We start from the raw sequence: 14,990 nt of genomic DNA on the forward strand, positions 1-14,990 counted from the left end.
TGTATTTATTCCGGGATTCGCAGTGGAAATAAGAAGGAAACTGCCAGTAAATAGTACAAATAACAAGTAATTATAGCATCTGTGGTTGGATATGACAGAAAACAGCAGCAGTCAATTCAAATATATTGACAGAACATTTTGCCCAGATATTCCAGAAATGTTCAGATAAACCAGTTTTCCATGTTATTTCGAATTTAATTTTGTCCAGCATTCCCTGGACAGTAACAGTGTTACACCTATTTGTCAATAAAACATTACGATTGTTGATGTTGCTGTTGTCAGTAACTCTTAGCCCACTTCAATCCCATAATGCAAAGCTCACGCAAGCAAACGCCTCGCGGTGCACTCAGTATTCTGTCTACTTTTATATGTACATCTCACCTTACACCTGTCTCCTGTACAACACACCCTCATGCCCTGCATTTGCGCTACACACGTGGGTAAAGGATCGTGGCTTTTTTTTCTTGTCCATCCACTATAGTCTTCATTCCGTCTGAAATAATATGCATGCCCAATATATTAGATGTTATTTCTTATCATTTCTACATGTATGTCAGTCTTGTACGGTTGCCTGTTGTAGTTTTGCTTTACAGTGCCTTAGTCCATTTATGTTGACCTCTACGCGTGCTAGTCTAGAATGATATGGCTGTGTTGCTATCTGTAGAATACCATCACGAAACAAAACATTTTCATATATAGAAATATCTTGTCCAGATCAATTTATGGTTTTCTTTTTATGTTGACATAAAATTTATTTCATGTCTTTACATATCGTTGTTTAACCTCTGTACATGTACCTTGATCATTTTCTGCCAGAGACATTAATAACAAGTATCTAATGCGCATCTTGAATGCGTTTGCCAAATAGTTCAAATGTATAGCCGATGGTGGTCTTTATCGCACTTAAAATATTTCAGCCTCCATGTTAGATGTTTCACAGTTTCTGTACTGTTGCATATCGAGAGAGAGGAAACAGTGTATGCCTACGCACTGGTATAAATATTATATATAAATGTTGGCCAACTTGGTCGCCTCACGCGTACCCACATTTTAATCCTTTACAAAACGGGAACTGCAAGGCATGCAAACTTTCAATCCAAACACTGATTTCAAACATTTTTTTTTCAGAATTTATAGATTTGAATAGCATCTAATTTTGTTTGAAAGCATCAGAGGTTCATTGAGCTACATACGGTCAAGTGTATTTCAGACTTTTTGAAGGAATTTCGACCTATTTTCATGATTAATATACAGGTGCAAACTAATGTAATGAAATAAGTGTAATTTTATTTTCAACACCAACATGCATTTCTTAATCCAGTTGCTGAGCTTAACACTCAACAACAAACATAACATACGTGCAGTCGTACCAATTGTACACAGGTTTGCTTTTTAAAAGCATTTTCCTAAGGGGCCAACATGGATATTTAATTAACCTTTAATGAGAGTAAGATATCCTTTTTCAACTGCTACCATTCAGTGTAGAGATTATATTTTTTCTCAATAAAAGGCTCTTGTGGAAAGGTGCCGACTGTAAAGAACAACTTTTGACCTTGGGAGCAAAACCATTCAGATTTGCATGCCATTCTTCCAATTGAATATCAGGTAATATATTTTGTAAACGAATTTAATTAAATTAAAATTTAATCAAATCAGACATGTGTTACAAGTATTCAGCAACATCTTCGATTGATTATGGGCTGGGAATGTTGTTGTTGTTGATTCATTTCTCACGTATTTCTATAGTTTTCTATCTGTACCCACAGCGTTGGAAGGGTACTTATATTACGTATTGGTACCCAGGTTGTAAGAGGTCAGGGTATTTTACATTTTTAGGAAAGATTGTTGGTTTTGTTATTGTTTTCCCTTTTATACATTTATATTTGTGTAAGTTCTGTGGCCTCCCCAAACATAACATTTTTTTGGCCAGAGTTTACGTGTTAAATACTTTCCAGTGGACTACATTAATTGTCACGTGGAAATGGTTTGTTCAGTATATTGTTCATTGTACAATTTAATAACAAAGGATTAATAATTTACCATATCAGTGCCAGAAATCAAATCAGAAGTCAAATTGACGTGACATCTATATCACAGTGAGAAACTGTGTGATTGGAGAATTGTACTACTACTCAAACGAGTTTTAAGCATGCAACCCCGCTGGGTCTTAGTATAGGATAGAGGTCATTATCGTGAAGACTTTTCATAATGACCTCTATCCGTTTTAGACGACTGATTGGCTATTTCATGCAAAGCCACACCCTCTCTTCCTGTCACTGGTCTGTCAGTGTGTAAACCCAAATGCCGTTGTTACGTCACATGGTTGGTGACGTGTCAATCAATGTCTGCTCACCCGGCGCAAGGTTTCTTTGGCTCCGCCCCTACTGTCTTCATATGAAGACGTTTTCTTCATCATTAAGTACTTTGGAATTAAATCCTGTGATTGGCTGAAGACACCATCGATAGCCATAGTAAAGTACAAGAAGCCCCTGCTTTAAATACGGTAATTACGGTCATTTACATACACTGTGTCACATTTACTACCGAAAGATTATGAGGCTGCTTGTGTATTTGTCATGCTTCAACTATGAAGTCATACACAAATCGGCCCACAAATGAATCGAGACGCTGACTACAATTTCAGATTTGTCTTGAACAAATCTTCCATATATGTGAGCAAGTCACAGATTGCTTGCGTATTCTGTAACCTTTAATTTGTATTCGTCTATAACTCTTTGTTTTGTATAGCTCAAGCCTGTTGTAGTATTATCTTTTAAACCAGCTCAGTGTGTCAACATTACCAATGTCAAAGGTAAACAGCATCAAGTACTGCTTCAAACTGATGACGTCAGGAAATTTCAGTTCCGATTGTCTTATTGGTTATTGTGCTCACGCCGTGGAACAGGAAGACATCTGCACGAGCATGGGTCATGTGACAGTCAGCCAGTCAGAATCTCTTGACGTCATAACATTGAAGCACTGTAGGTGTTGTGTTTAAAGTGCTTTTAAGTACTATTTAGTAGCCTGACTGTCGATAGGACGACGGCGAGCGCAGTCTATAATATACATAAGGTTGTATGGAATGACCGTATTCCATTGGTTCGGTACATGGCGCCCTGACGAGATATGTTATCCACGCTAACACATGAAAACATGTCACATTACCTGCAGATGTTCGGAATTTTTTCCCTCTTTTTGTCATTTGCATACAGTAATGGTCCATGTTTAAAGTTTTTAATGTAAACTGGGAAGTCATGTTGTATCTGAGTCCATCAGTCCGCGTTGTTCAGACAGGCCTGTACATATACCTGTTCCTTTGTTATGTGACAGGAAGGCCTGTCTTTATCTTACATTTGTAGACAAATAAAATTCACATTTCTTTGAAAAAGAAAGTGTTCTTGTTTTTTGATACTCTATGTGCATGGCGCTGAATAAAAAAGTTGTTAACGATGAATTGTATAACTCAGGCACAACTTACTGATCACTAGCAATGGCCGACCTCCTTATGGAGATGGACCTGGATTCTGATGGTAACACTTCCTTTGAAATTGCATCAGATGACAGAACTTCGTATTGATGTCAGCGAATAGTCGAATAATAATGGAATCGTCCAACTGTGTCGTCACAGACTATCCTGGTGACACAGTTTCAAGTCCAGCTCAAGCTGGATTCTTTTCCGGCCGTAAGTGGGAAGGTCTTGCATCAACCTGCGGATGGTCGTGGTTTTCACCCGGGCTGTGCCCGGTTTCCACCCACCATAATGCTGGCCGCCGTCGTATAAGTGAAATATTCTTGAGTACGGCGTAAAACACCAATCAAATAAATAAATAAATAAGTTACCGTACATCGAGGTAGCGCTAGAACTCGGGAAGCACGTGACGTACTAAGTGGGTGGAGCGAGAACATGGGGTGGGTCGTGGGGTTCTGTTACTCCTGTACGTGGGCGTGCTAGGGCACTTCCAGTTCCTTCTCATTCATGGACGGAAGTCCCACAAAATCCACCACTATTAGACTTCAATGACCCTCCTTGTCTTGGATGATCAATTAAAAAGATTCGCCATCAAATCAATTCAACCTATTTTTGACTGCGGAAATGATAGATGTAATGGTGACGGTGACAAAAAGATATGCCGAGGCCGAAATTATTCAACGAGAACCTCTACGTGAATGCATCACGCATAAACTCTTTGATGGACAAGAACGCGGTGTTTTGATCCACGTGGATGGGGCCCGTTACCCTCCCAACATTAGAATTTCATTTGAGTGTAGGCAACTCTCTTTAAAGTGCGATGAGTAAAAATCGTTTCCAACTACTGTTGCGATTTTGGCATTTTGCCGATAACGCCCAGCACACTGATGACCGACTTAACAAAATTCGACCTGTCTTAGATCATTTCAGCAACACAACGAAGCAAATCTATTATGCCAGGCAAGAACCCGACCCAGTTTCATGAAGATGTCGTACATGTACGATAATCGCACGTGCAGGACAATCGTATGGTAATAATGACGTAGAAAGTATCGTACGGCAAATGCACGATAAAAAAATGTACGCAACTTTGTGAATCTGGCACCAGATGCATGCATATATATTTTTGGACTCATCAGATCACGTGGTGTGGTTCAGCCTCAACCAGGGACGGAGTTTTCCGATTTTCCTGTGCCAAAAGTTTTTCTGGTTCGCCCTGATGGCTCAAAAATTAATCCGTTAACTTAAAAAAAAAATGTCTGTTGTGTGAGTGAAGCTGGAATGTATTCCGTTATTATACGACAATATTGTGTCGTATTCAATATAATATCCTGTTAGTTTAATAGAATTTGTTATCTTGAAGTAATAGAATATGTGTGTTATATTTAACTGAATAATCTGCTGGAATAAAAAAAGACATTCTTGCATCAGCCAGATAAAATACCCTCTGTTAAATTTAACAGATTCTCAGAGGCTAGTTCCATGTTTATCCCGGAAACTCCTGGTTCGGTTGTCCAGCGTCCATGGTCGTATGATTTGATTTGATTGACTTGATTGGTATTTTACGCCGTACTCAAGAATATTTCATCATAACAGCATTATGGTGGGTGGAAACCGGGCAGAGCCCAGGGGAAACCCACGACCATCCGCAGGTTGCTGGCAGAGCTTCACACGTACGACCGGAGAGGAAGCCAGCATGAGCTGGACTTGAGCTCACAGCGACCGCATTGGTGAGAGACTCCTGGGTCATTACGCTGCGCTAGCGCGCTAACCAACTGAGCCACTGAGGCCCCCATTGTCGTATGAGAGAAATGCTTTATTACAGGGAGAACACTAAATACTCTGTCAATAATTATGTTATTGCACTAGCAGAATTAAGTTTGAAAAGACAGATCGTCATTTAATTCTCTGGGGTCTTGCGTGGGAAGGTCTTCCAGCAACCTGCGGGATAGTCGTGGGTTGCCCCGGGCACTGCTTGGTTTTCTCAAACCATAATACTGACCGCCATCGTACAAGTGAAATATTTTTGAGTATACAGCGTAAATCACCAATCAAATGAATGAAATCAAATCATCAACCATGCTACATGTTCACGGTATTTCTCGCATTTCTCATCAACATGCACGAACTTATGCAGAAAATCAACAACTTACAGGTAGGTCTATTCAAATGCTCACCTTTTTGCTGGACCTCGAATAGCATTCGAATGCGGTTATGTTCGGAAGCCTAGGAAGAACATTTGATAACTTGCATAACAACCACTTCATACATTATGAAGATATTATATGCGGATTTCCCCACTCTTCCTGTTCGTGAGGCTTTGGGGACAATAAAATACGACGACGCTCGTGTGGCCGTTTACGCTGCATGTCAAACTTTTGATGAACACCACTTGTCTTATATCAATATGCATGCCGCACTTGGGAAAGTTTGTCAGCGACTTTCCAGACGCCCATGGTTTACCCTGTGCACTTAGGTTTTCTTCATGGACCGAGATTGTACAAGTAAAATTTTTCTTTAAAAACGGTATTGCGGCAAGAGAGATAATTATAGCTTTGTTTCTAGGCCTACTGCCCATGGAATCATGTAGACTGCAACACCGATTGCAAAGAAAAAGTTAATTACAGGAAAAACAATAGGCCTATATTTCAATTAAATACCTAGTTACAGAAATTTGTAGACAGATAAATGTGAACGAATTATTTACAAATAACGTAAAATACGGATATGAACATATATTATTTGCCAGAGACGAAATAAAATATATACAATGTACAAGCTACCATTATTCCACATCATTCGTTGATATTTTTTATAAGGAAAGGTGAAAATGTACCCAAAATGTGGACTTCTTTTGCAGATTGTGAAGTATTGCATTGGTAATGTTATTTATGATCGCATTAACAAATGCTTATCTTTAATAAGACATATGAGCATGAAATTTGATGATATCCTCAATTTGGTAATGATGTGTTAAACCAGCTGTACGACGATTTAGTGCAACGAGCATTATCTCCCCCCGAGTACGCAGCAACTCTCCAACCACGAGATGTCGCTGCGCATCAATGGCGGACAAAAATGTTTCACTTTCGGACTAACGATGTCATTGTCGGAGCTGTCGTGTTTATTTTTGTGGGTGTTTGTGTGAATATCTCATCAGGGATCACGTCGATTGACAGTGATGATGCTTGTGAAGGCAAAAACGATGGCTGTGTTTGTAACAGGGTCGGCCAGGGTACCCTAGACCTCCGTTTTGTTGGCTTGTCAAACGGGAGTGCGAGGTTTGAAAACGTCAAGGGAAAAGATGGCTTGTTTTACTCCTACAATCCGTGTTTCAATTTCTCCGAGACAGATCAGACACAGAAGTCGGTAGCCAAATGTCAGAATGTTGCCATCTGTGTGAAGAATGGAACCCACTACAACGCCACAGCTGTCCAGGAAAATGCCAAGTTTGATTTCGACCGAAGTCGTCAGGAATTATTCATTCGCTATCAAAATCCAGGTCAAAAATACACTGATGTAATATGTAATATCAATCACGGCTTGTTTCTTGCGCACTTCTGTGTCAAATCATGGAGTTAGGAATAGGATATTCAAACATGTCAAATAGTCCCCCCAAAAAAATCCATGATTCCAACAACTTAAGGTATTACAGTCAGAACGCCCTCTAGCCAGAGTACCCTGTACCTAACCGCCCTCTATATAATGCATGTTTAAACTGGCGGCATGGGCCTTGATGTATGCTTTCGATCATATTGTATGGATTCTGTATGTATTCTATGTATACATGGCATATAAATGTTGCTAAATGTTACTATCGAAAAATGCAAATTTTAAAGTTATTTCTGGTCTTTAAAGTTGGTAAACTGATTACATGTAAATTTGATTGTTGTTGTGTGGAGAAATGAACACGGCGATCTGTTGTGGACTCTGATATTTCTGACAAAAATTACACAGGACGCATACACGGTGTTCGCTGACTGACTGGTGTTGTTGTTGTTGTAGATCATCCACTGCACACACGTTGGACCCCTGACGTTTAGGTAGAGGGTGTTTACGTAGAGGGCATTCTTGCTAGAGGGCGCTTTGACCTGATCCGAACATAAGAAATGTATACTCTGTTTCAATCGTAATTTGGCTATAAATTATATAATATGAATGTAATAATATCAGATAATGATGTCTGAACTGTCATCCCTATCACTAGTACGAGTACACGGACTGTTGGTTGAGGAATATTTGGATATGCCATATTTATATATCCAAGTGTTCTTCAGTCAACAGTCATTATACTTGGACTACCCAATTACAAGTGGTCAAGTTGCTCAAAATGTTAAAATTAAGAAGAAATGTCTTTGAAATAATAACAATGTCATTTCATGGTGAATGTGAAAACGTGTATTTATTAGCTGTGACAATAAGCCAGTTCCACATTTCAGGAGTCTGGCAAGTTCACGTAGATAAGGACAAGACAGGGTGAAGGGTCTCACAAACAAAGCAGCTAAACTACAAGATTATGGTGTTAGCTAGACTGAACATACAAAGCCGTGTCAATCGACCCAGCGGTGCCATTAGCAGCTACAGGTACCATAAAAGCCATGTTTGTTCGAGAGAGCCCCCGACTACCCTAGGAGTCTCGTCCAGTTTTGTGTGAACTCGCGAGACTCGTCTTATTACTGTGAACCCAGCTAACCAGTATATTAGGAATATGAATTTCTCGCCTGTTTGCCAGGTTAGCATTATTAATGTGAAATCTGTTAAAGGAATGAAAGTTGACTGACTTTGTAAACTCTGTGTCTGTAAGGAACCCAGTGTGAAATTCTTAGATGGCCTTGAGCTGTCTTATACAAAAATGTACGATATATGAAACATTTTTGGACAGTAATCATGTTAATAGTTATAGCATTGTTATAGATTGCCAATCCCTGCTTCTTGTGTTTGCAGAAATTCCTGGTCGCTTCACAAAAATGTATTTGTTCTGTGACGTGAATGAGGACTTGGAGGTGACCGGGGCAGGGGAAATGCAGCTGCGCTCCCCATGTGTGTGTAGCGGGGGCTGCACACTGCAGCCTGATCTCAGTCCTGGCTCCCTACTACTCATTATCTTTTTCACTGTCCTGGCTGCTTACCTCGTTGTTGGTAAGAAGGAGTAATATGCTGTTATAAAAACTGTGTCCTACTGTAGCTTTACTGGAAAAACTAAAACTGTGAAAGTCGTTAACTGTGATCAGTTGAACTAATTAATGCATGCAATTACTCAGTCTTGATGAAGAATACTGTGTTCAGCATAAAATTTTATCCTTAACTAATATACATAACATGCTGTAATTCCTGAACCTTCTCGCAGGTTAATGAAAGAACAAATTTCAGTGCAGTTTATGCATATTTTTAATTTGATTTTGACATGTTTGGAGACATAACCACATCGGTTGGATTGGCCAATTTCAGTGCTTTACAAAAAGTATAATTCTATCAGATTACACAGAATAGTGGCCTCAGACTATGCTTGAATAAACACCTTACAAACATGCGAAAAGATTGAAGAGTTACATTAGTGACTCATTTTTTGAGTTTGTTGGTCATAGGAAGCTGTTTTGAAGTTTCTTTGAGAAGTACATGTAGGATGATATTTGGTACCAAAATAACTTTAATGCAAAGTTTTTGGATCAAATACTGTATTTATTTACTGTATGTAAATGTAGTGTAACGTACATCATAGGCAGAATATGTAAAATCTTGTTAGTCGGCCAGATTAGTAAGCTTCTCTGTCGGTATATTGTCAGATTTTGATTCTATGCTTATTACCCATTATAATGTTCAAAACTTGGTTACTTGTATCTTTGTAATGTCTTTTGTTTTTGAATCCACTATTTACCATAGCGATCAATGGGCTGACCTAGTCCTGCATGACAGCACCTATGCTCCAATATTATTTTAAAGTGACTACGGTACAGTCATGCTTGAGGTGTGAGTTGGCAGAACTCTGGCACTACTCCAAGAAAAGTGACTACCTTATTGACTTCAAAACAATGTTGGAGCGAAGGTGCCGTATGCAGGAATAGGGCTAACCTAAATCTTACATCAGAATTCACTGCGATTGGGGTCTGTAAATTCTCATTGCTTTTACATGTAGTGAACTTTGGTCATTTTCTCTTCGCAGGTTCACTAGCAAACAAGGCTATCAATGGAGCTGTTGGTCTAGAGATTATACCCAACTACAGCTTCTGGTCGGAGTTACCTGCCCTTGTCAAAGATGGCTACTTGTTTTTTCTGAGCCCATGTTTAGGCGATCAAGTTAGATACAACAACATTTACCAGAATATTTGATCCACAAAGGAAATGTACAGATGTAAAACTTTGATGTTACAGTAGTCAGTTTGAGCAAATCTGATTTGACTTCCTGTGATTTGTTGTTTTTTTTTTGATTGATTGATTGATGTAGCTTGATTCGGCCTTCTATGTTGTTTTGGATCTGTTGATTGATTGATTGATTTATTTATTCACCAATATACCATATTCAGAGGTTAAGAGACACTATTGGCGGGGAATAAAGCCCTGCACAGCTTGCTCTTTCCCAACTTAAAATTATAAATTTATGGTGAAGACGGATTCTGGGGGAATTATTAGGAATCGGATAAATTTCGACTTTGAAGTAAAACAACTGGTCCGATTGCAGGGAATTTGAGTATTTGATGTGCAGCTGATGACATGTAAACCTGCTGATTTGTTCCTTTGTCAGATCTTGCCAAGTACTTTTGTTGATAGCATTGTTTGTATGTTATCTTTGGACATGGTATTAGCTACATGTACTTAATTTCAACATGTACACAACTTGTTTAGTTTTCTTTGTGGAGATTTTATTTCTTTTACTTTTAAAATAATAATGTAAGATATTTTATAAAGAGGATTGTTTTCAACCTGCTCAACTCTATACAGTGCAATGTTTTATTTTTGTATTTTGTTCAGTTTTTTGAACTGTTCTGGTATTGGGAGTAAATATTCCTGTGCCCAGTTTCACAAAGATATTGTACACTTAAGATAATTGCACATCTTTTAGCATGCATTTCAGTGCTTTAATTTTTTTCTCTGATTAGTTTTTAAGCAGTTTTTCATTCTTTTATTTTATTGTTAGTCCGAGATTGCTCTGATATTATTTTTGGCAAAATTTTGTTCGGCTAGTGATGTTCCCAAACCAACGTGAGAGTGTGCTTCAGCCTCGACATATTTGACAAGGGCAGGTAACTGCATCAGGTTTTTAAATGGAGCGCTCTCTGATGTCGGTTTGGGGCCATCTATGAATAAAAAAAAATTATGCCAAACCTAACGTGAGTGCGTTCTCGCACTATTTTATTTGCTACTTTTAACTTAATTTATTTTATTTTCTGTACTGAGAAACCCATTAGTATGAGTATTTATGTTTTTTTTTGTAATATACATGTAATTGTCTGCGTTAAGCCGTTTACATCAAGTGCTTATTAGGTAAAAATTTTATTTATTTATTTAGTTATTGTCATTTTAAGGTACTCCGTGGCCTAGGTGGATGGCAAGCCAGCGTAGTGCAATCTCCCAGGAGCCTCTCGCCAATGCAGTCGCTGCAATTTCAAGTCCAGCTCATGCGGGCTTCCTCTCCGGCTGTACATGGGGAAGGTCTGCCATTAACCTGTGGATGATGGCGGGCTTCCTCTAACTATAATGCTGGCTGCCCTTGTATAAGTGAAATGACCTTGAGTACGACATTAAACACGAGTTAAATAAAAAAAAGACCATTTTATACAACATACTTAGTGCTGATTTTATAGTGCATGTGTATCAAAAGTGGCCAGCTTTGAATAAAATTACGCTGACTCTAAAGGGAACAATCACACCTCTTAAGGCATGTAAGGTAGCCTACAAATCTTACTTAAGACAGCAGCCATGCCCCACAGAGCTAGTATAGAAGTGATGGCCACTCTGCTTAATGCCTAGTCACCAGATGCAGTGTAGACTGCTTGGATAGTTCCCGTCCTTATCATAAGAGAAGTGGACGAAAGCTGTGTTTGAAGCTTGTAGAATATAGTTTCTGTTTTGCTTATCGAGAAATTTCTTTCTTTTGTTAGTTTAGGCTACAACAATATAACGTATTGTGTCACAGGCAGAATGGATCTCGTATAAATAAGAATAATACTTGAAAATCGTCTAATTTGGTGGAAAGGTGGACTGTACCGACAGTTTTTCCTGTTAAGAAAATACTAACATGATGGAAAAACATAAAGACATAAGATTTTCAATGAAATTTTTCTTCCATTTTGAATATTTTGGAAATCGTCTTAGCCCGTAGAACAGAAAATGAAATTGGTGTCGCCTTAGACGAAGGCTGTGTTTGAAACTTGCAGGATAGCTTTTTGTTTTGATTATAAAGGATTGTGAATTTCTTCTTTATGAGCTGATACCTGTTGTGTATTTTCACTCTGCGGTTACATATTGTTTGTGATGTTAGTACGATAGTGCATGCATGTGATATTAGAATATGATGGTATATACTTGGCAGCTAGGACACAAAATTGTAGGTTTATATGTGATCACACATGCACGTACTGAACATGGTACGCGTCGGCCAGGCCTTTGTAGTCACAGCAGGTATACTTGAATATTGTACAGGAATAGTTCAGCAAACCAGTAGGCTGCATGTCCTCCTTACGGTAGGACTTTAATCTGGATTTGGTCGCTGAACATGTAGTGAAGCAATTGAATGCTTGTCCTTCACAGCCATTTCAGACATGCAGAAGGCTTCACTCGTTCTTCATTTAAATGTGTTTGCTTCATTATCACAGATATAGGTTGCATGCGTGAACTTAACTGTAATGTCCTTGAACTTAGCTGCAATGTCCTTGACCTTAACTGAATTGTTCTTGGCCTTGTATGTTTGTAATCTTATCCTCTTCAACCTGTCTAAAATGGCCTTAGTCATACGTGTAATCTCCTTTGCATTACCTCGATCTACATAACTTTCATATGCAATGCCATTTTTTAATACCTTACCCGGAATTTGAATCTCCGATGAAAGCATATGATACCTGTATTTCCTATGAACTTAAATACGTGTAAACTACACTGCATTGATGACCGTCTAGCTTTTCTTGTTGCGCACTGCCGTATTCATCGTTAAATTCGGTTGTCTGTCTGTCTGTTGTATGTGTACCTACACCAGTTAAAATCTTGTCCGAGCCATAGAGGTATCTCATCGAGGGCTGGAGTTGGTGGAATTGTGGTAAAGTTCAGCGTCCATAAGTATTGTGATTATGTGCCTAAGTCAAAGCTTTAATAATTGAAACAAAATTTAAGTTTTTCTGTTTTGAGAACAGGCATGCCATATTTCCGAGTAGAATTGAATGTTGTGAGTGTAGTACGGAATGACAGAAAGGAAGTGGGTGACGAGGTTTTATAGACATATATGCCTTATAACATGGCGTTATTTTCTCTTGTTGCACTATTGTTATTTCTTTTTTACCTGCCTACATAGGCAGGTAATTAGTCCATTACACGCTCTTTAACAGTGTTACAAATGTGATTTGTGTTTGTGATAGTAGGCATATGTACATGTAATTGGATATTCAAATGCTGTAATCCCAATGCTTACACTTTGTTGTCTAGTCTTAATTAATGAAACTAAAATTGACAAGCATGCATGTATAATATACCGCTGTGCATTTTATGGACGTTTATAAATCTGGAATATCCATGTACCGGTAACCCTTACAGTTGCATTTGGATAAATAAATAAAAATTTAAAAAAAAGACTAGTTCATGAATATGTGTAATGGGTGAAAACTTTGTGACGTTGTGTATATATTCATCCCGCATCAGACAAAATACTTCGCTTTTCATTGGGCGGAATTTATTTTGGCAAATTCGGCTGGAACACTCTTCCGCGTGTGACACATCATATTGGTGGATGACAAGTGGTCTATAGCAAACTTAATGTACTACCACACGGCATAGCACCGTCGACCACTTATTACCATGATCCAGCGCATGCTGGCTTGCTCTCGCAGGAAGGTCTGCAGGAACCTGCGGAAGGTCGTGGGTTTGTTCCCACAATAATCACCAATCCAATAAATAAATATTACCATTTATATAAGTATTAAACTCAAGTATCGTTTATCTATGCGTCGAAACAGGTATTCGTAATACAGCCGTCAGCCAATATTGACGTTCCAGGTCAATAATAGCAAGGCCAATTCTAAAAAATGACGTTTAACACATACCACAAAAAATCTAAGAAAGTATATAAAAGTACGAAATTAATACGGATCTATGCGTCGAAACAGACATTCGTATACCAGCCTTTAGCCAATATTGACGTTCCAGGTCAATAATAGCAAGGCCAATTCTCAAAACGACTTTAAACACATACCACAAAAAATCTAAGGAAGTATATAAAAGTGCGAAATTAATACGGAGCTATGCGTCGAAACAGACATTCGTAAACCAGCCTTTAGCCAATAAGGACGTTCCAGGGCAATAATCGCAAGGCTAATTCCTAGAAACGACGAACTGTACAAACTATCAAAGAACTAAGAAAGTATAGGCCTATAAAGGACGAAAATAGGACGGAATCATACAAAGAGGAGCAGTTAAAAGTTTTCAATGATGTTAGATAGACGCAAGATATGTTCCAGCGGATTGATTGAAATCAGGATTAAAATCGTGTACTATGCTAGAATATCAGGATACTTTCTTAGTTTTTTGGTGGTTTGTGTTAGAAAAACAAAGCATTCAACTGATTGATGGCAAATATAATCGTCGAGCTGAAGAAGCCAAAAATGCAACCAATGAAGACAAGGAAAGATAGGGACAAATTTTTAGGACTATCTCAGAACATTTTTACTCTCTAACCACACAATGTGGAATTCAAACCCCGTTTGTTTGCAGATATTACTGTTGAGGGCTCACATATGGCAACGAACTTTCCGTTATTTTAGACACGAGGCTCTCCTTTTACGATCAAAAACCATAGCATTGCCATTGGGCCAATAGGTTGATTTCAAAACTATCCTGTTTCATTTGCCTTTGTAAAGGTCGTAGATAGAAGGCCTTTCTCTCGGGGGCTGGGGAGGGGGAGGCTATGAAGGAGAATAAAACATGAAGCTTAACATGGATTGGAGTCGAACGCCGCTTTTCAAAACCGTGTGAAAGAGTATCGAGTTTGGTTGAATTAGCTGCTGAATAAGTAGTCCGACACAAACTTTATTGCTGCATGTTTGATGACGCATTTTTAATGCGAGTTGTCGACTTTTTGTTGTCTGGTAACAAGAAGGGAAAGATGTAATAATTATGGGAAGAAAGTTGTAAATATTGCATCTTCTCTGAACAGAGAAGGCCAATTTAAACTCAGTACCTTATGTGTAACACACACGCACACGCACACATAAATTAAACTTAAATCAGTGACAGTCGTACTTGTGAAACAGTTATAATGCAACGGTTTTTATCTGCTGTTATCCTCGCATGCAAGAACGACATTTCGCTTGATGGTTTCAGA

The 14,990-nt window shown here is 38.6% G+C and overlaps 1 protein-coding gene across 1 annotated transcript; it reads left to right on the forward strand.

The window, feature by feature from the left end:
• Window positions 1-6,538: 6,538 nt before the first annotated feature.
• Window positions 6,539-10,944, forward strand: LOC135480163 (uncharacterized). Its single transcript, XM_064759928.1, has 3 exons — window positions 6,539-6,971; window positions 8,414-8,608; window positions 9,630-10,944. Exons 1-3 carry the CDS (start codon window positions 6,548-6,550, stop codon window positions 9,794-9,796), a joined length of 786 nt encoding a protein of 261 aa, XP_064615998.1. The 5' UTR covers window positions 6,539-6,547; the 3' UTR covers window positions 9,797-10,944.
• The last annotated feature ends 4,046 nt before the right edge of the window (window positions 10,945-14,990 follow it).

Source organism: Liolophura sinensis, chromosome 13 (genome assembly GCF_032854445.1).
Source record: "Liolophura sinensis isolate JHLJ2023 chromosome 13, CUHK_Ljap_v2, whole genome shotgun sequence".
NCBI lineage: Eukaryota > Metazoa > Mollusca > Polyplacophora > Chitonida > Chitonidae > Liolophura > Liolophura sinensis.

Excerpts from the sequence above, each read along its gene's own strand:
- LOC135480163 (XM_064759928.1), top strand. The coding sequence starts at position 6,548 with ATGTTTCACTTTCGGACTAACGATGTCATTGTCGGAGCTGTCGTGTTT. Across the intron at positions 6,972-8,413 it reads CATTCGCTATCAAAATCCAG|AAATTCCTGGTCGCTTCACA; the intron begins GTCAAAAATACA and ends TTGTGTTTGCAG. Across the intron at positions 8,609-9,629 it reads GGCTGCTTACCTCGTTGTTG|GTTCACTAGCAAACAAGGCT; the intron begins GTAAGAAGGAGT and ends TTCTCTTCGCAG.